The 20,676-nt window shown below is 42.8% G+C and overlaps 1 protein-coding gene across 1 annotated transcript in view; it reads right to left on the reverse strand.

Annotated features, from left to right (window-relative positions):
• The window catches only part of MTR (5-methyltetrahydrofolate-homocysteine methyltransferase), a 454,402-nt gene that overhangs the window by 115,709 nt on the left and 318,017 nt on the right, over positions 1–20,676 (reverse strand). The window contains exons 23-25 of the mRNA XM_078648574.1: positions 8,705–8,772; positions 6,977–7,097; positions 2,161–2,242 (exon numbers count right to left, since the gene is read on the reverse strand). Of these exons, the coding sequence (XP_078504700.1) occupies positions 2,161–2,242; positions 6,977–7,097; positions 8,705–8,772 (271 nt within the window). The remainder of the gene's footprint in view (positions 1–2,160; positions 2,243–6,976; positions 7,098–8,704; positions 8,773–20,676) is intronic.

Below are 20,676 nucleotides of genomic sequence, written 5' to 3' on the forward strand. Positions count from 1 at the left end.
GGACAACTGTCCTTCTCAAACGAGAGGATCTTCCATAGAACTTTAAGCAATGGTAATGTACATCAATGTAGGCTTGTTGGAATGCTCCTTAACTAAGACTGATATCAAATATAACCCAGACAAAATCTGAAGGCCATCAGATAGGTGAGCATTCAGTTGTGCCTTTGCTAAAGATTATCTCTGTCTTGCCTGAATTTAGAACCAAAGAGTTCTCATCAATCCTCGCTGAGATAGTTTTAAAAACTGTCTTAGTTTTGAGTTGCATCATGAGTTATATGTATCAACAACTGAGTGTCATAAGCATAAGAGTAGAACACGAGTCCAAAAGATCTTAACAAACGTTCTATTTGTCAAGCAGCACATATCTGTGCTAATTTTTAATAAAGCCATTCCATCTGCATCCCGCATCGTACAAAAGTTATTCAAAGTGGAGTCAAAAAGTGGTAAACCCTATGTTAATTCTCAGAAGGGCAAAAAACTGTACCACCTACATCAAACATTCTAAGAGGAACTCTCACAAAGTTAAGAGAACGTGAAGCAGCCTACTGAAACTCGCAATCCCTAAGACTGACTGATACAATTGACTTAGAGAGCTATCTTTGGGATATGACCTAACGTTTCGTAGCTGGTACAATCCAACACTCTAGATATCCTCTTAGTGGAATTAGTTGCCTATTATTGAGAAATATCGTTGAAGCACTCCCTAGGCTAGTCACAAGCAATTTCAATAGAACATATCATTAATATTGGAACATAATACAACAATATATCTCACAATTATCTGGTTGTAAAATAAATAATGCGTGTTCGGGTAACACACAAATTCTCAAGAATTCTTGCTGTGAGGCGAATAAAGCATGTCCACATAACACATAGGTTCTCAAGGATTCTCCACAACAGATGAAAGCAGATCTTCTTTATTTGTATAAGGCAAATTCCAGCAATTTTATCGAAGCAAACACGTGTTGCGTCTGTACAATATTAGTATTCTGACTTTTTCAAGGCAAAAAAGAAATTCAAATCTGGGTTCCAAGTCGTATAACGTTCCTAAAGTATGTGGTATCCAAGTCAGGAAAACCCAATATTCAAGCGACCATGACGTGGTTGGCAAAACAGCCAAACTATCGAAAAATGTGGCAAGTAGTTGGTGTTTAATTACAGTTGAGTAAACACCATCACAAGTCTTGACCCCAACCGGGACACTGCAATCCTAAACGTAGCACCCAGACACACACCACAAAACGCAGTCAAATATCAGTATCTATACTATGCAGGACTCAAACCATGATAAGTAAGACCAATGTTCCAATATTAATGATATGTTCTATTGAAATTGCTTGTGACTAGCCTAGGGAGTGTTTCGACTGTATTTCTCAATTGTTTATGTGCATGTTCTTTTGAACCTGCCAGGAGCACCATTTGGTAGTTGATGCCATTAGTTATATCAGCACCCCTCATCTTTTACATTATTGTATATACATTCACCCTATTACCATTGAATTATCAGGCTTGTCCTTTACTTTGAGGTGCGGCTTGTCACTATTGTGACTGCTACTACCAGTTGTATATGCGTCTAGTTGCCTATTATTACTCGATTTTTGTTGGTAGCACCACACTGAAATCCCTTACTCTTTCACAAGTCCTTTATATGTAATTTTGTCTACAAAAATAGAAAATATACACTATTGAAAACACTATCAATTACCAGCGCACACATATTTGCAGAAACTCTGCAGCTGTAAGGCTAAAAAGAGAAAATAATTTTGCAGGGAGTCAAAGGAGGCCAATGTCCTTAAAAAGCTAAAAGAAATGATGACAAAAAGAGATGGTCGTCAGACATATATGCATTCCTTCAGTCGTGATAACTCTATATCTTGTTGTTACTGGTCATCAATCTTCTAATTTGAATGCAATGGAAAAATATTTATCATGTATGTACGTATCAAGTTTATTAACCTTTTGTGTACTTGGTTTGTTGGTCCTGAACGAGGTGAATATCTGTTTTATGTATGTTGTATGGAAATAATACATTTTCGAAATAAATGTTATGAGAAAAAATGTGATCCAATCAAAAGGTCAAATGAAAACACTGGTTGAATGTCTGCATATTAGGTCATCAAACATCTTGCAAGAAGAATGATATTAGAATATTTAACTTACAACCACTACGCTCTTGGATGCGTCAAGGACATGGATCACTGGAGAACTGTATCGAGGTGCGATTTTAACTGCAGTGTGTGTTCTAGGAAAGAGATAAAAAAAGCACAGAGTAATGGTAAAAATGCCTTCCCATCAAAAATGTAATTGCCATTGGAAATAAACATAAATGAAAATGCGCTATTCGAAAGCACACTATTGCACAATTTACACAATGATTAAAGTCATATATCCTTGGCTGCTTGAAAACATGTAGACCATAAAGAAACTTACTTAAATGATTAGCTCTTTTTCTGGTGGCAACTCTTTCCTTAACTCACACAGAAAGCCCCAGACAGTAGACGGGAATTGAGCAAACTTTCAAATCACTGCCTCGAAACAAAATTACCCCGCTCTTAATAAATGGTGCAGGACGCTTATTTCCTCTGAGTTCGCGAACTGTCTAGACAGCAATACGAGGATTTCCAAAGAAGAGAAGAGAGTAAGCATGAGCTGTCCAGTGCAGGGATATCATTGTTGTCAAGTAATGATTCCTTCATATGAAAAGTTTTCTCTGCACATTTCTTTTGTCCCGCTTTTCATCTGTACAACAACTTCTCACTATGCAGAGCACTTTAGTACCAATTGTACTAAGAGGTCTATCATAATAGTCTATGCTAAAAACCCTGAAGCCCTCAATTTTCTTCACCTCCATTTGCATTCATGATTCCTTACAATGTAAGTAAATGCCACGTCCACAGAAACAGCACAAGATCCAGTGCCAGGATGGTTGCTGGGAACGTTACTTGAGCGTTTAAACCATGTCACTGTTGACATAATTAATACCCAACTGAAATACGCAGTCATTCATCAGATTCAGAAACAACAATTGTGAGGGTACTAATAAAACAGAAAATCTTTGAAATAGATTTATCTATCAACTGGGGTCAAACTGCAGGAAAACCTGTGGCAAGCTTACTGCTGGACCAGGTGGTCTTGTGCCAAGTGAAGGATCTCCTATATATCTAAAAAGCAGTGCTTGGTGCTTGTGAATGTTCACACAGGGATAAATATAGCCCTGCCAAGTATAACACATCAGGGGTGACACTAACGCATTTTACTGCTGGTGTCCGCATCACTGCACTAAATTACATTAGTCGCGCATAACAGCAATCCAGGGACCACCGATAAGAGGTGCTCAGCAGGAAAGACTGCATGTCCTAAAAGCAGCCAGTGTACTTTTGTCTTACTCTGGCTTGGTGACTACTGGCAGTGCAGTGCTGCTACAGTCTCTGCCGAATTTTGACACAGATTTGAGCAGGACAGTTCGGAGGGAGAGCGATGGCATGTTCAAGTTGTTTTGTTATACAGTAAGGTAAAGGTCACTGTGGTACTCACAATCAGGTCCACTGCCAGCCCATTTGACAGGCTTTCTGTGTGAACTACGTAGTCAGCGATCTGTGAACAGGTGAAGGAGAACAACCCTTTGATCATTGCACAGATGGGCACTGTCTGCAGCCCTCACATGGATCGGACGGTGCCTTGCCTTCTGTTGTTTTGAATTCCAGCAAGTCACCCCAGGCAGTGGTAACCACACAGAGCAGATGATGACTGCAGACAGTGTCAGGCAGTTCTCTCTAAGTTTTAAACTGAGTTGCCATGCTTAAGTAGAGCTCATTACTGGCAGGGTATTGTTTACCCTGCTTCGCAAGTCCTGAAAGGCCCATTGGCAGCCTGCAGTACCCCAGAAATAACATTGGTGAAACACAGCTAGGCCAGTCATAGAATTACCAGCAACATCCTCTGAGCAGCGAAGGAGGACTCGGAGGGCAGACAGTTATGCACTGAGGGCAGTGTACTTTGCAGCAAAACCAGCAGGCCCGACACAGTGACCACCTAAAAGTAGATGTTCATGCTGTGTGTTGAAACCTACCTAAAGGTAATGGATCCACTTTTTTAAATCCAAAAGTAAAATACAATACATCGCCCTATTCAGTCGCAGTTCTGAATGAGCAGACAGACCCGATCTCTCAGTGTGCACCCACAGAGTCTACTGGATATGGTCCATCCCTCCGTTCATCATGACACAGGTGACTATGTGCACGCATAGGTGTCCTTGAATGTAAGCGTGGCTGTGCGACCACAGACTTTTGAATCCGCTGCCACACTGAGCTCAGAAATTGAAGCAATTGTTCGCCGTACAGGCCGAAGCAAGAGAGATCATATTAGGCCTGGATCTTTCTCTACAATACTCAGCAGTCAGAGCACCGTCTGGTTGCCCCAGCACCGGGGGTCAGATGAAGACACACTGGTTTTCATCCTGGCAGTGCGGTACTGGGGCAGCATTTGTCACTGATAAAGTGTGCTGTAAATGGGTTAAGGTGGTTAGGTAAGTAGGGTCTCCTCCATTCCCAGAGAATAATAAGGACACTTTGTTCATGTTTTAGGACTCTGTAAAGGCCCAGACATGATAAACAGGACTTTATACAAAGTAGTCTGTATTGATTAAACACAGTTTTTCTGCCTTTGCTTATTTTTTAAGTCACAGACCATTTAAGCAGCCCTGGAACACATTTTAAAAAGCTTTACTCTTATGTTTGCAGTTTTAGAGATGCACAAAGAGGAAATAATAGCACTTGAGGTGAGTTTACTAATTTTTGTAGTGTGACATTAAAAAGAAGGTCAGTATGGATAAAAAAGGTAGCAATGCCATTGCCTGGTTTTGGTCGATCAATCGATATACCTGGGGTTAGGATGGATTAAAATGACTGAGTTTGATAGATAATTTTGGAGTTTAAATGCATTGGGCCGAGCTGACCGGGTCACATTGGGAATGGGGCTAATGGAAGGGACTGGTGAAGACCGGGCTTGTTCGGATGCGGGTTAAAGGGGCTATAATGGACCGGGAAGGACAGCACTGGTTCTGGTGGATGCAAATGGGGCTAGAATGGTGTTAGAATGGACCATATAGTCAAGCTAGTGCTTTGCTTCTCATTGCTCAAAAGGTGTCAATTTGTGATATTTAGCTGGTGAGAAAGTGCGACTCGTGTCACACATTAGGCAGCAAAATGTCACTCACAAGTATTTTAAAACCAGGGAAATGTCACACGTAAGCAATCTGAGAACAATGCTATGAACAATTAATATGGTGTATTCATAAAAGCAGGCACAGGTAACTGATGCTGCTTTGAAACCTTTTAATTATAAATCAGTCAATGCAGTCACAAGAGTTTCATATGCCTTTGATGTCAACAGTGTTTCAACACCAACTGTGTAATGGGTCATCATCAGGTCGGATAAATTCACACAAAGCAGCGAGCCATGTATGTATCTGATGCAGCAATGATGATTGAGATGCATACTGTTTTCCAAGGTAAAACCTGAGAAACTGTACAGGATTGGGAATCAATCCCTTGATGGAAACGGTGAAGTCTCCATCTGAATCGACAGGTGCCACACGTGAGCCCACCACGCAGCTGATTAAAAATCAGTCAGACAGCCACCATAAGGAGCCTCAAACAGAAGCGTCCACAGCAGTGGGCATCCCGAAGGGGGAATAAACAGGATCACTAACTGATTCATAATCAGTGATCATTGTCTGATTTACAATTAAATGGACCCAAAGCAGTAACAATTATCTATTTCTTGGTTCCTGTGCCTGTTTTTCTGCACACCCCATTTTAATTGTTATTCCTCACTGTGTGAACACTCATGAGCACTGAATACTTTTTTATACAGCAGTAAAACATTGGATAATTGCACAATATGCATCTGTTATATAAATTGAAGCATTTAACTAAATCTGAAATTGTCAAATCCTTTGATTGATTGCATGATTTAACCTGCGTTCGAATTTGTCAAATCCTTAAATATTTCCAGGTATTGTCCATGAGAATCGGACATTCCCCTTATACCTTGTCAACTCTTGGAACGATATCTCAACAAAGGCTAAATGAGTCTTAGCAAAGTTCAAAGCACATTTTTCCCAATGCTTAATCTTGCTGTATGCTAGGAAATCATTGAACAGCATCTAGAGACTGTTCTCATATTGTGCCTTTTACAAACATCTTTAAAAATTCAACATGTTATTCATCTATGGTTTGCAATCCTTCCCAAATAAATATTTTGGCTGGTGGGATCCTTGGTTGTGCAAAAAAAGCAAGCTCTTTCAGCCAACCGTTTTGCAGCAGGACTGAATAAAAATGTCTTACAATTGTGTGAAAGGGTGCACACCTGCATGCTACACATAATGCAACAAATAGGAGAACAGTGGTAGGAATCTCTTAATCCAACAGAGGGCAAGATTTTCATGGAATGACCTTTATGCTACTTCAGAAAACACAGTTTTGAAATGGAGTATCATGCCTGATTCAAGAATTCTTATGGAGACTGCAGACTGGTTTGGCACATGTACTGAAATATCAAAGGTATATCTGTGGCTGTGTAGTTGTTTGAAGATAGATAGATAGATAGATAGATAGATAGATAGATAGATAGATAGATAGATAGATAGATAGATAGATAGATAGATAGATAGATAGATAGATAGATAGACAGACAGACAGACAGACAGATAGCCAGATTATGAAGTTTAATGGGTTTAACTGGAGTTCTTACCAAAAGTTTTACTTGCTCTCTGGATTAACAGGTTTCTCCACTGTTTGGCATGCTTTTATGTGTGCACATTAAATTAAGTTAGTAGTGGTGTTTGGGAGACATCGAGAAGCAAAACAATATTTTTTTAGAATCTGAACAATGGATGAGTAAGGAACATAGCAACCAGCAGGATACACAACATACAATATTTCACTGCCTACTTGAATGCCTTAAGAGAACATACTTGGAAGTTGTTGCTCCACCAATTAACAAGGGGATCTTTATTGCAAGTCTTTCCATCTCCTTTGCAACAAAAATCATTTCATCCAAAGATGGCGTAATAAGACCAGACAGGCCAATGATATCTGTTGGGGGTGGTAAAAATAGAATTTACTTAAAAAAATATCTATTACCTTAAAGAGGGCTAGTAGGTACAATGCACAACACACCTACACACAACAATGTAATGCATTAACTGAGTTTGCATTGCTTACAACAGGTTATGTCAAAGAAAGCAAGCCTAGCTTAGATATGCATGATTTGTTTTAACAGCTATGAAAAACATTCAGACTACTTTCTTTAACTGACACTCTTGCCACTTCACTTTCTTCTGATGCCATCTCCATTAGATCTGCTAGGGAAGACATTGAAGAAAGTGTTTGTCTTTTACTATTCTAGTGGACCCCAGGTGGAAATCACCCACTTTTCTAAGTTCTATTCAATAAAGGCATCATTGTGGTTCATATTAATTTAAAAAGATACATTGACAACTGTAACTTTATGGTTTATCTAATCTCCAAAAACAAGCTCCAACACTATGCTGGAATCCTGGAAGCAATGTTGGTATTAGCGTGAAAAAGATAGTCAAGATTCAGAACTATAATGACAGGCAGTACAAAAGGGGGTGGTGATGGACGGAGCATCTGAATCAATCAAACACTCACACCCAGTCAAAAGATCTGGGTTTAATCCATCACCGTTCTTTAGCCCACTCTGCCACCCCAGTTCAGACATGGCTATATGCAAATCAGTCTGACCCTGTGCCTCATGGGAACAGTCCAGCCCGAACTGCCAAGCCATGTCTTCCCTGGACCGGAAACAAGCTTCCGAGGACCGGTTTCTGGCATTCCAGCCGTCTTCAGCCCGGCTTGCTTGGATCCAGTGGCAAAGTGAGCAAGGGACTCACGTCTGAGCATACCCTGCCACACTTATGGCAGTCAAAAGCGGTACAAAGGGGGTGGTGATGGACGGAGCATCTGAATCAATCAAACACTCACACCCAGTCAAAAGATCTGGGTTTAATCCATCACCGTTCTTTAGCCCACTCTGCCACCCCAGTTCAGACATGGCTATATGCATGGCTTGGTAGTTCAGACTGGACTGTTCCCATGAGGCACAGGGTCAGAGCTGATTTGCATATAGCCAGTGTCTAACCCAGGGTGGTGTGGAGTGCAGAAAAACGATGGATTTAGGCCCAGATCCTTGTACTGGGGTGAATGTATGATATTGTTCTACATTCTGTCCATCAACTGTGTTTTTGCTATAATGACAGGCAAGTACGTTTCCTGAATTAGTAATTTCAGTCCAAAGTCAGTACTTTTCAAAGTATATTTACCTATACTTACTACTAAAAACACGAACTGACCTGCTAATTCTCACATTGAGAAACCGAACAGACTGGAAATGTGTTACTTACATTTTATCCAGAGAACAATCTTTTTTAATCTAATACACAGAGTAGTAGTCAGTATTATAGCTTCATTCCCAGCTACAAGCTGTAACCAAGAGATTTGGTGCTACTGTACCAGATTATAAAGGTATTGGTTTATTCAAACTTAGTGATATAAAATGCAAACTGTAAGATTTAATAAATCACATTTCTTGCATTGTATGGTCCACTTTAATATAATTAAGGTAGAAAGCATTTCCAAAAACGCTGGGAAAAGAACAAAATAAAGGTAGAAGGACTAACCTGCATTGCTTTCAATTGCAGTCCGCAGTATTTTATCACATGGAGTCATGACTCCTAAATCGATAACTCTAACACAAGGAACAAAAGAGCAGACATTATTAACAGAATTCAAATGTGCCAATGTATTTACTTCATTAGTTTCAAACATGTCTAAATGTCCTTATGCCCATTTCAGAATACTTATAACGGAAGATAATTTACAGGTCTGCATTTATAAGTTGCAAATTAAAACTTAATGTGGTTTATTTATTTATTTATTTACGTGGTTATAACCAGAAATCTCAGAAACTTGATGTTGGTGTGCACTGTCACAAACTGTAATTGTTCATTTTCTATGAATATTTCAAGAAGCATAAGCCCAAAGCAATGTGAAGCAACATAACTTTTTTTGGGACTAAGGAAGGTCAAAGGTTTAGTTGTTGAAAGGTCAGTGTTGTCTAGAGGCATGGTGGCTGGAACTCCGAGAAACAGAACTGGCTTGTGGAACTAGCCAATTCTCACAAGCAAGCCAAAGCACAGCTCTGGGCTACTCGAGCGAATTGTCTCCCTTCTCAACAGTTGTTTCTAACTGGATAGTGTTCATCAATACTGACTAACAGTCTCTTGAAAAACCTGAAGCCCCCATGCAAAACAACAGTGGAGGAGCAGTCTAGGACCAACTGAATAAGGAATTGTATCCAGATTACAGCACAGCATTTGGTTGGATGCATCCATAACAATCTTCATAAGTCGGTTGAATGTTGCTGGCAAATGATCTAATATTGCCAGCCTGCCAAAGCCAAATCCTTCCTGCCAAATTTTGCATCTTTGAGTTTCAGGGCTACCAATATGAAGGAGAGGAGTTTTGTCTTCAGGAAGAAGGCCTGCACCACCAAGCTTCTAAGTATAAAGTAGTAGGTGCTGAGAAACTTGAGATCTGAAGGTGTCAGACAGTGCTTCCTCACAGATCTTGTTTAGACAGCTGAAACAAAATGGAATCTCTGCCAGCCAGCCAGAATCACTCCCAAGGAGACTTGACTGAAAATCGATAATGTCCGTCTGCTATGAAAGAGCCAATATGTATCTGAATAGATTAGCTTTTTGTTTTCCAAGGGAGGAATATTGCAAGATCCAGTGTTTCTTTGCCTTTGAAAATAAGAGCTACCCCTGCATGGAGTATGGCTTTTGAGTTTTCAGGGGGCAAGGATGAAGCTGGGGAGGCCGCTTGGATATACAGTTCTAGTACAGCAAGACTTCAGTTCTGAAGAAGGGTGGGTTTAAGATTCCAAACTACTGAAGAATGTGTAACAGAAAAGGGCAGGTTTTCAGATGGCAACAGCATTAAGTCTGAAATATGAAAATAACACTTGAGATTTTGGGAAAGGCACCTAAAAGGGTGAATGAGATGTCTGAAGCAAGGGTATGGAATTGAAGCAGTGGTCAGTCAAACAGAACTGTAGTGGGCTAATTCATAGCATATTTTATCTTGTTCTATGCCATTGTGGGGGATTTACCGATTTCCATTTGTCTGCCACAGTGCCAAACGAGAGTTCTGGTACTGGATGGATCAATAAGATTGCTGATGTTGTAAATTGAGTCCATGTCTGTAGATAGTACCGAGACAATCGCTTACACAGTGTGAAGGGTGACCTTTTTATTTATTTTTTGCAAATATGCTTAATTGTTTTACATTTCGATCTAACATGAACATTTGTGTATTGGGACTGCAAGTCATCTTGCTACACTGTAATCTTATTTTGCATCAAACTGAGTACATATTGAGTAAAACACTTACAAAAGAAACAAAAAAAATCAAAATTCCCACTTCCCTCCCTTGGAGCTGCAACCTGGAATTTATTTAAGGTCAACTGTTCGCTTTCTAACTCGAAGCACCCCCTCCAGCATCTATCAAAACTCTTGGGTGACATGCTGTGTGTGTTATTTGAGACCATATACAATCCTGCTGTTAGTTTCAGGCTAGACTCCCTACAAGCTACATATTTATTATTTGATATATAATCTCTCCAAAAGTAGACTTGCATTTTACAGACTCATCTGGAATGATGTTCCATTGTTTCATGTACACCCACTAGTGTTGATCATTTGAGCATAATATCAAAGCATATATGCTTGCGACTAAGCTCCTAATGTGTATATGTGTAGTGAAACATTTTTCAAAAGCCTTTCTGTCTCTTGTGGCTGCAAATTTGTTTGGGCAGTGCAACACCCAATGTCTCAGAAGCAAGTATTAGAATCACTCATGGTCAACTCAGTTCAAAGGCATGCTCAGTTTTTTAAGGAGCTGGTGAGGGCTATCGAATGAGTTACCTGACTCTGTGCCCCTCTCATCCCCCAAACATATAAATAAGCAGGTCAGGAGACGCCACAGTGCTGTAATCAAGCATCATAATTTTCTTTTTCGAAGTGTTTTTCATCCTCTGGGAGTTTTGTCAAGTACTGTATTTTTATTTATTTTTTTATTTGCAGAGTTTTATAATGTGCTGGCTAGAGCCAGAGGTATCAGAGCGCTTTACAACAGGATTAGCGAGATACAAAGTGACATCAGTTACAGGAGCCTAGTTTCACATAGGAAAAAAAAACAGTGTTAAATAGTAAACAAGAATTACTATACCGTATACACACATCATACTGGAATAGAACGTAGAGGGGTGGGAAAGTAAACAGGGGCGGGAAGAAGATCAGGCCAGGTAGGAACCGGTAAAGGGGAAAATACTTCAGGGGAGCCAATAGTCAATGTAAAAGCCAAAACAAACCGGCTAGGAGATCTGCAAACAACATCCGGTGTCGCAGTGACTGAGCAAGATTTGAGGGGTGTGCGAGAGCCAGGGTGGGGGGATCAACTCAGGATAAAGGTCAGTCAGGCGACAAAGGGCATAGTCCAGAGGCATGTTGAATCGGACTGAAGCCGCCAAGATGGTGGACACCTGGGTCACATGCATCGATGGCATTAACACAAAATGGCAGGACATGCAAAAATCCAAGCCACGAAACCACAAGGGAGCTTTCTCCACAGAGTAGGGCTGGGGGGCAGCCATTTGAAGAAGAAGGGCAGGAGGTTACCGATCAAACTCAGGTAATTTACATGCACATGTTCAGGCAGAAGACTCGTCGATTCAGTATGCCGCTAAGTCAGTTCGGGCGCCCAGGCAGTAGCTCCTGTATTGGTAATTATGGTATTTGGTAAAGTCTCTGGGCTTTTCCACCCTTAATCAGGGTACTTGCCTATCCAAATTCAAGAAGTGAAACAACAGGATATAGGTAATCAAGATTCCTGACCACCTTTTCACCTTCCTTCCATTACTGCACAGTCTACTCCTAAACACATTACTTTACAATAGCCATAGAACTGGCACCCTTCTAGAATCTGTCTTCACCCTGTAACAATTTCTCCCAATATGGTCTGCAAACCCTTCTTCCCAGGTACTTTGGGTTTGGTATTGGACAGCTTTGGTTCCTACCTTTCTTCATTCCAGAACCCCATGTACTATTAGGTGCCCCATCTGCAGACTCACCTGATCTCTGCTGCTTTCAGGACTTGACTCCAATGTTAGGGCCTCACACATTGTTTATCCATCTTCAATTCCAAGCCACTCCCATGACTCTTGCCCCTGAAGCCACATCTCGAACGTTGCAAAAAACAATGCAGAGCCAACAATGGCCTGTGCAGCGTCTCCCCTGGCACATGCCCAAACTGACTAGCTCCTTTCTTGTTCCTCCTCCTACTCTTCCAGCAAGTCTGCACCATTATGCTAATCAGTGCCAGTCTCTAGCAATTTCAACACTGCCCTCCAGCCCCACTAAGAAACAATCAATTAAAGACAGTCTGCTGAGATTGTTCCAATAGTCAATCTTTCTACCTCCAAAGACTGCTTGACAGGACCAGAGAGAATGGTGCTGAAGACGATGGTACAGTGCTATGTGCAGTAAAATATAAAAAGTTGAGAGAGAAAACATTCCTGGTAGTGATGATCAGACAGATGACCCCCCCTTTTTTTCTTGGAGAAGAAAACTTTTCTAGAGAGTACAGGATAAATAATTGAGGTAGAGGTTATAGAAATATGTAGTGATTTGAGAAAGGCAAGATTTTTCGCACTTGTGCTTTCTAGACGAGGGGTGGCACATGATGAGGATAAGATTAAGACTACAAAATATAGGGGCGATGGGAAGATGTCAGAACAACAGCACTTTAAGGTGAATATGTATAACATAGCTAACCTTTCTCCTCTTTTGGAGAATCTGTATTTTTAAACAGAGGGTTCAAGAAAGTAGAAAATGGGCTACAAGGAATAAGGGGAATTATTACTATAACAATGTCTAGATAGAGTACACGATTCAAACCTGTATTTTAAAGTTAGCTGCTGCTCAACAGGCATTTTACAAACAGCATTTCAGAGCTGAGATATTAGACAAGATTTTATAAGTAAGGGCAATAAGGCAATAAGGAGGACGACCCCTTTTTAGAGCTTCTTCTTAGTAGATGCAGTAGGCTCCGCAGGGACAAGAGGAGAGAACAAAGCAAGGAGAGCAGGGATGATGATTGCACAGGTTTTGGGTCCTAGTCAGTTCTGTATATTCAGAAATAGACTGTACAGCAGTCTGGGATGCGAAAGGGGACAAGGGCACCTGCTTTGTCTACAGACAACCTTCTGAAAAAGAAGCTACTGTAAGGGCTCCAAAGCAAACAGAGGTAAGGGAATAAAGGGAATCAAGAAGAGTGAATGGAGGCATTCATAAGAAGAGGGGGGATAGAGACTCCTGAAGGAGACAAAAAGAGGGTGGGTTGCAGACAGAAAGTGCAAAGACGGCCATCAAGAGTAGTTGAAGGTGCAGCCTTCAAGAAATGCAAGTGAACATTTTGTTATAGCCTGAGCAAAAGTGTGTCAGTTGAGACACTGCATCTTTAAGGCCATCCAGGGGTGCCACCCTTCCTGTCAGGCAGTTCAGGATCTGTGAGACCCTGGAAAACAAAAAGATGGGCGAGTTGCTTATGGCTTCAGAAAGCATACCTATAACAGACTATTAGGATTACAGGTAAATAACATTTCCTTCTTTATCATGGATTCTCTCTGATAATCATGAAGAGTAGAGCAGAAGAGGAAAACAAGCAACACTGAACACTGGAAGAGTATTCCAAAGAAGAACGTAAAGCAGTACAATTATTTGTGTGCAAATAAATTGTGCGATGAGGACTGGCCTACCAGAGTATCTGTCCTGGAGACACAGTCTTTGCAGTAATGACTGGTAAAAGTATGTACTGATCTCCAGGTTGCTGCTCTGAAAATATCATATGTTGTCAATTCTACATCAGAACAGTAGTAGCAGGCGTGTGTACAGATGACCTGCTGTCACCATATCCCTTTTCCTTTTGCAGAACTGATGGAGATGGCGATTGGACAATGAGTTTCCACAGGGGATAAAGGTGATGTTGCGGACTGACCGATACATCTATATGCAGCTGTAAGTCATCCTCCATTGATGGCAGTGGTGGGAGCTGCTCTGTTGAAGGTTGCAGCTCCAAAGAAGATAGAACATCAAAGATGCACCACAAGCTTCTCACTGGAAAGGGTATCTGGCCTTTTGGCGCTAAAGGACTGACATAAGGATCAATCATAGCACTAGAAATGCCAACAGCATTGACATCAACAGTCTTGATGATGAATGCTTCAACATCGAATGTCTCAATATTAACTGCCACAATGTCAACCAGGAGCGGCAATGCCAGTGCGTTGAGGAGCAGACTGACTGTCGTGAAGGGGAATCAGATCTAGTCACACCAAGAACTGAAGTAACCACCTGGAGCAAGTTGACTGGGAGGGCGAACAGTAGACTCCCTCGTGTTTCACTTCACAGTGCCTGTATGACAGCTCAGTGCACACATTACATTTTATGATCATCTGAGAATTGAGAGAGCAGATGACAAAAGCATTGTGTTTATCTTTCCAGTACATTTTACCTTCACAAAAAGAGCACCTGTCAGAAAGTGCCAGCATGGTCCACAAAAGTGAAAAGGTGAGGGGAGAAACACCTCAGAGATTATGACATGAAAAAAGGCACTTATCACAAGCAAAATGCAGGAGTCCAGAGAAAAGGGCCAAATACAACAAATAGAGCCAAAATTCTCCACAGAAAAATGCAGGTTTTAAACTAAAAACACTCTGAGAAAGGTAATAGTGTGGTGATCCTTCTCTAGTGAGACAGAAAAGAGAACCGCCTCGTCAACTAGGCACTTCATGGTGGGTAGGCTGGCAGACTGTTGAGTTCCTTAAAGGTGATCTGGCTAATTGGCAGAAAATAATGCTCAGTCTATTAGAGACTACAACTTACATTTTGTAGGGTTTCCAAAAGGATCTAGTATAGTAGTGTTTTCAGTCAAATGCATTATAGTGTCAACTTGGCTACTTGGACTTACTCATAGGAGTGTTTTGTATGTAGTGTTGGACTTGGCCCTTTTTGCAGGGCCATCCCTAAACTTTTTGCCTTCCTCCTATATTTTTTCGGACCTGTTGTTGGCTATTTTATGACTCTGGGCATTTTACCACTGCTGATTAGTGCTAAAGTGCATATGCTCTCCCTATTGTAAATTGCTGTATGAATTAGTGATTCCATAATTGGCTGGTTTGGTTTGCTTGTCAGACCCTAGTACAGTGCACTGAGTGAGCACAGGGCTTGTGAACCAAATGCTGCTAGTGGGCTTGTAAGAAACAACAAGGGGTTTGGCTAAAGCGCAGAAAGGCTGCGCCGTTTATAGTTCTCAACTAAACAAGATGCCAGTACTGCTTGGGACACCCCATTGCTACGCCTCAGGTCTGGAAGAAAAAATCATCATTGAATTTGAAGAAATTCCGTTTTAAAGCTAGTCTTGCCAGGTCCATAATAAATTCAGTTGGCACCTTCGTTGGCCTTTCTCTTGTGTTTAGGAATAACCTTAGTACTTCCAACCCCTCATCCTGGGGGATCTGGGTGTATAGAGATGTAATATCCATACTCACTAGGAAATCTTTGTTCTCTTCAAATGGTAAGTCAGTTAGCTTATTGATGAAATCCGTCGTATCCTGCAGAAAGGATCTGACATTTGTCATGAAACGTTTTTAAAGAAAACTCTATGAACTTTAAAACAGGTTCAAAAATGGAGTCACAACCGGACACAATAGATCTTCCGGGCGGTTGTTTCTCGTCCTTATGAATTTTTGGTAATGCATACAACAAGGGAATACGCGGATGTTTATTCTGCATATACTCTAGTTCCTTTTTTCCAAGGAAACCTTGTTCAAAACCATGATTGATAATCATGAATAGTTCTCTCTGCAATTCTTGGGTAGGGTCCCTATCTAACTACTTGTAACAGCCTTTGTCCGATAATTGTTTGTTGATCTCCGCCGTGTAGGCTTCCACTCCCCAGATGACTATGGAACCGCCTTTATCGGCTTGTTTGACTATAACATCTTTGTCCTTGGCATCCTTTTGATCTCTTGATAGATTGGGTTTAAAAAACCTGCCTTTTTCTTCTCCTGTGATGAGATTGCAGAAATGAATTGTGTCCAAATTTCACTTTTTCACATTCAACTTTTAATATTCCCTCTTCCCTTTGAAGTTTCTTTGGAATTTTTGAAAGAATGTGTTTTTGAATATTTGAAAATATAAAAATAAAAAAAGATTAAGACAGTCACAATTTGTTGTGTGATAATGCTACAATTGTTTAAGTCATTGTGCATTTAAATGTGTTAAATCAAAAAGCAGTACTGGCATCTTGTTTAGTTGAGAGCTAGTGGGCTTGTAGCACTGGTTGTGCCACCCACAGAAGCAGCCTGTAAAAGTATGTCTAAGGCCTGTCATTGCAGAGCCTGTGTGCAGTCTGGTACTGCCATGCTGACTGGGCAAGTGCACCCACTTGTCAGTCCCTAAACCTTCCATTTTATTCATATCAGACACCCCTATGGTAGGCCCAAGGGCAGTGTGCATTGTAAGTATAAGGTAGGACAAGCCCTGATGTGTGTGGCATGTCCTAATAGTCAATTACAGCCATTTTCGTTTTTCACTATTGCAAGGCTACCTGTTCTTCATAGGCCAGAATGGGCAGTTTGATTATTACATCTTATAATCCTAACTGACTCAGGGAACATGGTAGAAATTTGAGTTTAGTATGCCTGAACTCAGAATGATAAAATACATCTTTTCGTGAAGTTGGTTTTAACATTCTGTCAAAGGGATTTGGAGCACCCTGCTGACATGTCACAGCTGAATTACCTCATGCATCATGGTCGATGTGGTTCAGTGTTACTCGCTTCACACACAGTTCTCACAGTTTGTTGGCCAGTGCCAGTACCAGTATTCTTTTCAAGTGTATCCCCAGACACGTGTTTCTAGATTCCTCTTTCATTAGTGGGGAAAATGTTCATAGGTCGCTGGACGTGCTGCCGCAGTTTCCTCAGGGTTAGTGCCACTCTCAGCGCGCAGGTGCTCACAGAGCTCGTCAGCTCACGGCCCACGGGAGCCATCTTAAACAGTCAAAGGGATTTGGAGCACCCTGCTGACACGTCACAGCTGAATTACCTCATGCATCATGGTCGATGTGGTTCAGTGTTACTCGCTTCACACACAGTTCTCACAGTTTGTTGGCCAGTGCCAGTATCAGTATTCTTTTCAAGTGTATTCCCAGACACGTGTTTCTAGATTCCTCTTTCATCAGTGGGGAAAATGTTCATAGGTCGCTGGACGTGCTGCCGCAGTTTCCTCAGGGTTAGTGCCACTCTCAGCGTGCAGGTGCTCACAGAGCTCGTCAGCTCACGGCCCACGGGAGCCATCTTAAACAGTCAAAGGGATTTGGAGAACCCTGCTGACATGTCACAGCTGAATTACCTCACGTATCATGGCCGATGTGGTTCAGTGTTACTCGCTTCACACACAGTTCTCACAGTTTGTTGGCCAGTGCCAGTACCAGTATTCTTTTCAAGTGTATCCCCAGACACGTGTTTCTAGATTCCTCTTTCATCAGTGGGGAAAATGTTCATAGGTCGCTGGACGTGCTGCCGCAGTTTCCTCAGGGTATGTGCCAATCTCAGCACGCAGGTGCTCACAGAGCTCGTCAGCTCACGGCCCACGGGAGCCATCTTAAACAGTCAAAGGGATTTGGAGCACCCTGCTGACACGTCACAGCTGAATTACCTCATGCATCATGGTCGATGTGGTTCAGTGTTACTCGCTTCACACACAGTTCTCACAGTTTGTTGGCCAGTGCCAGTACCAGTATTCTTTTCAAGTATATCCCCAGACACTTCTTTCTATATTCCTCTTTCATTAGTGGGGAAAATGTTCATAGGTCGCTGGACGTGCTGCCACAGTTTCCTCAGGGTTAGTGCCACTCTCAGCGCGCAGGTGCTCACAGAGCTCGTCAGGTCACGGCCCACGGGAGCCATCTTAAAACAGTCAAAGGGATTTGGAGCACCCTGCTGACACGTCACAGCTGAATTACCTCATGCATCATGGTTGATGTGGTTCAGTGCTACTCGCTTCACACACAGTTCTCACAGTTTGTTGGCCAGTGCCAGTACCAGTATTCTTTTCAAGTGTATCCCCAGACACGTGTTTCTAGATTCCTCTTTCATCAGTGGGGAAAATGTTCATAGGTCGCTGGACATGCTGCCGCAGTTTCCTCAGGGTTAGTGCCACTCTCAGCGTGCAGGTGCTCACAGAGCTCGTCGGCCCACGGGAGCCATCTTAAACCGTCAACGGGATTTGGAGCACCCTGCTGACACGTCAGAGCTGAATTATCTCATGCATCATGGTCGATGTGGTTCAGTGTTACCCTCTCAAGACACCGAAGGTGCTACCAGTGCCCAACTGACGAATGGGCGTCCTGAGGGGGCGCGGAGCCTGCCGGGTGCGGATGCTCCAGAGGAGGCGGGGATCCTGCCGTGTCCACATATTCCAAGGGAGGCACGGGCATGAATACATCCGGCGAAGCCGGGCATGAGGCTGACACCAAACTCTCTCCAGACGCTTCCGGAGAAGTGTCAACAACCCGGTGTCGATGCGGCACCAAAACGACTTTAGTCGACACCGATGGAGCCTCGTACGGCCCGACTATAGTCCATCCGGCATCAATTCGGCCCCGTCCGGCACCGAATCCACGACAAGCTCCCCTTCCGCCGACTCAGCCTCAACCACAACAGGCTCCCATTCCGAAGAAAGAAGCGGAAGCAGAGCCGGAAAGGCACCGACCCCGGCTCCGGAAAGGAGGCTGCCTGCCCGGAAGGCCGAGGCGTGCTGAAAGCGAGGCTTTGAGCACCAGCAACAACCGGCGATGCCACAGGGAGCCCCACAAGGTCGTAGAGGGGGACCCAGCCGGGCCGCACCCTGACGACGCCATATGGATCGTAGAGGGGGACCCAGATGGGCCGCGCCCTGCCGATACCATATCTCCGACGTCCCTGGAGGACAAGGCCTCATTTGGCGCTGGGTGAAAACCCACTGGTGAGTCCGACGCCCCACGGACGGGAGAGGACCCAAGGGAGGCATAGGCCTCCATCTGGGCCCGAGTCGTCCCCGTACCCGGATAGGGCTGATAGAGGGGGGACAACTGTTGGGGCGCATGTCTGGAATGTTCTGGGAACCAGTGCCCCTGACAACAGATGAACGTGAGGTCGAGGACCTCGGCAACATGTGCCGCGACTTACCAATAAGTGGCAAACGACAGCCCCGGGCCCCAGAGGTCGATCGACTGCGGAACTGGAAAGAAGAGGGGCCTGCCAGCGTTGAAATCGCTGGGGGACGAGACGGCTCCGACCAGGACAGCTGTGCCGAAAGAAGATTCATCCGGCGTTACCGCTGGGACTTCGGCTTGAGGTATTGGCACGCGTCGCAGTCCATGGAGTCGTGGCCAGACACCACATACAGATAAGATGTGGGTCCGTCGCTGACTTTTGCTGCGAACAGGAAGTACAAGATTTAAAGCCCGAAGGCATCGCACACTGTTCTAGATGCGAAGCGTCAAAAAAGGGCCTGAAAACAGGCCAGAGGAACCGCTTACTCCGGATCGAAAAGAAGGAAACTGACGTTAGCGCGCCAGTAGGAACTTGTATGACCTCGCTGACGTCACGTACATGGATGACATCAGGGCGGGTCGTGTGGCGCCGTCCCTCGACGAGCAGAGTTGCAATTGCAAAAAAAATTCTGGATCCAGTCTGACGCCTGGGGATATATTCGAAGTTAAGGAATCTGCGGCTAGATGTCTTTATCAACTAAGGAATTTGTGTAGATGTTCCATGCAAGGCAAAGATCAAGTCAAGCCTACACAAAAGGTGAAGTTGTGCTTCTGTAAAATGCTATGAGTAGGAGCTATAAGACGTCAAGAGATGAAAGCAGAATAATGGTCTTAAGGATAAACCCAACTTCAAGCTGACTGAAAGCTGCCTGCAGGATAACTCAAGAAACACTCTACAAGAAGTTATGATTATCTAGGCCCATTTTCGATCAAAGGATTCAACCATTTTCAATCCCTGCTTGTTGACTGACTGGCTTCCCAGCACCAGTCTCCTGCAACCATACTATTCTGTTTGTTCCTCTATGTCCCTGCACCTCTAAGGCACTCTGAGAATACCAGAAAGTGATTATTAGTACTTTACGAAATGCCCAAATAAATAAATAGAGAAGTCCAGTTTCCATTTTTCCAACCAGTGGGAAGCCCAGTTATGGTCAGATCCAATTAACTTTAGTTGATGGGCTAGTGAATATTGCATTTGATTTGCTTCAGCACTGGCTGAGACCCACTGAGCTGTAGCGCAATAAATCTTAATCTGCAGGAAAACTAAGTAAAATGGCACAGAACGCTTGTCAAATTTTGCAATAAATTGAAAGAGTTGTAGGTAACATATCTGGATAGGATACACAAGAAAAACTGTTGGACTGTAAGCCAGTAGTCAATGTGTTTAGCATATACGGTGCAAATGTTTGCACAAAAACGTTTAATACAAAGC

Source organism: Lissotriton helveticus, chromosome 6 (genome assembly GCF_964261635.1).
Source record: "Lissotriton helveticus chromosome 6, aLisHel1.1, whole genome shotgun sequence".
Lineage (NCBI taxonomy): Eukaryota > Metazoa > Chordata > Amphibia > Caudata > Salamandridae > Lissotriton > Lissotriton helveticus.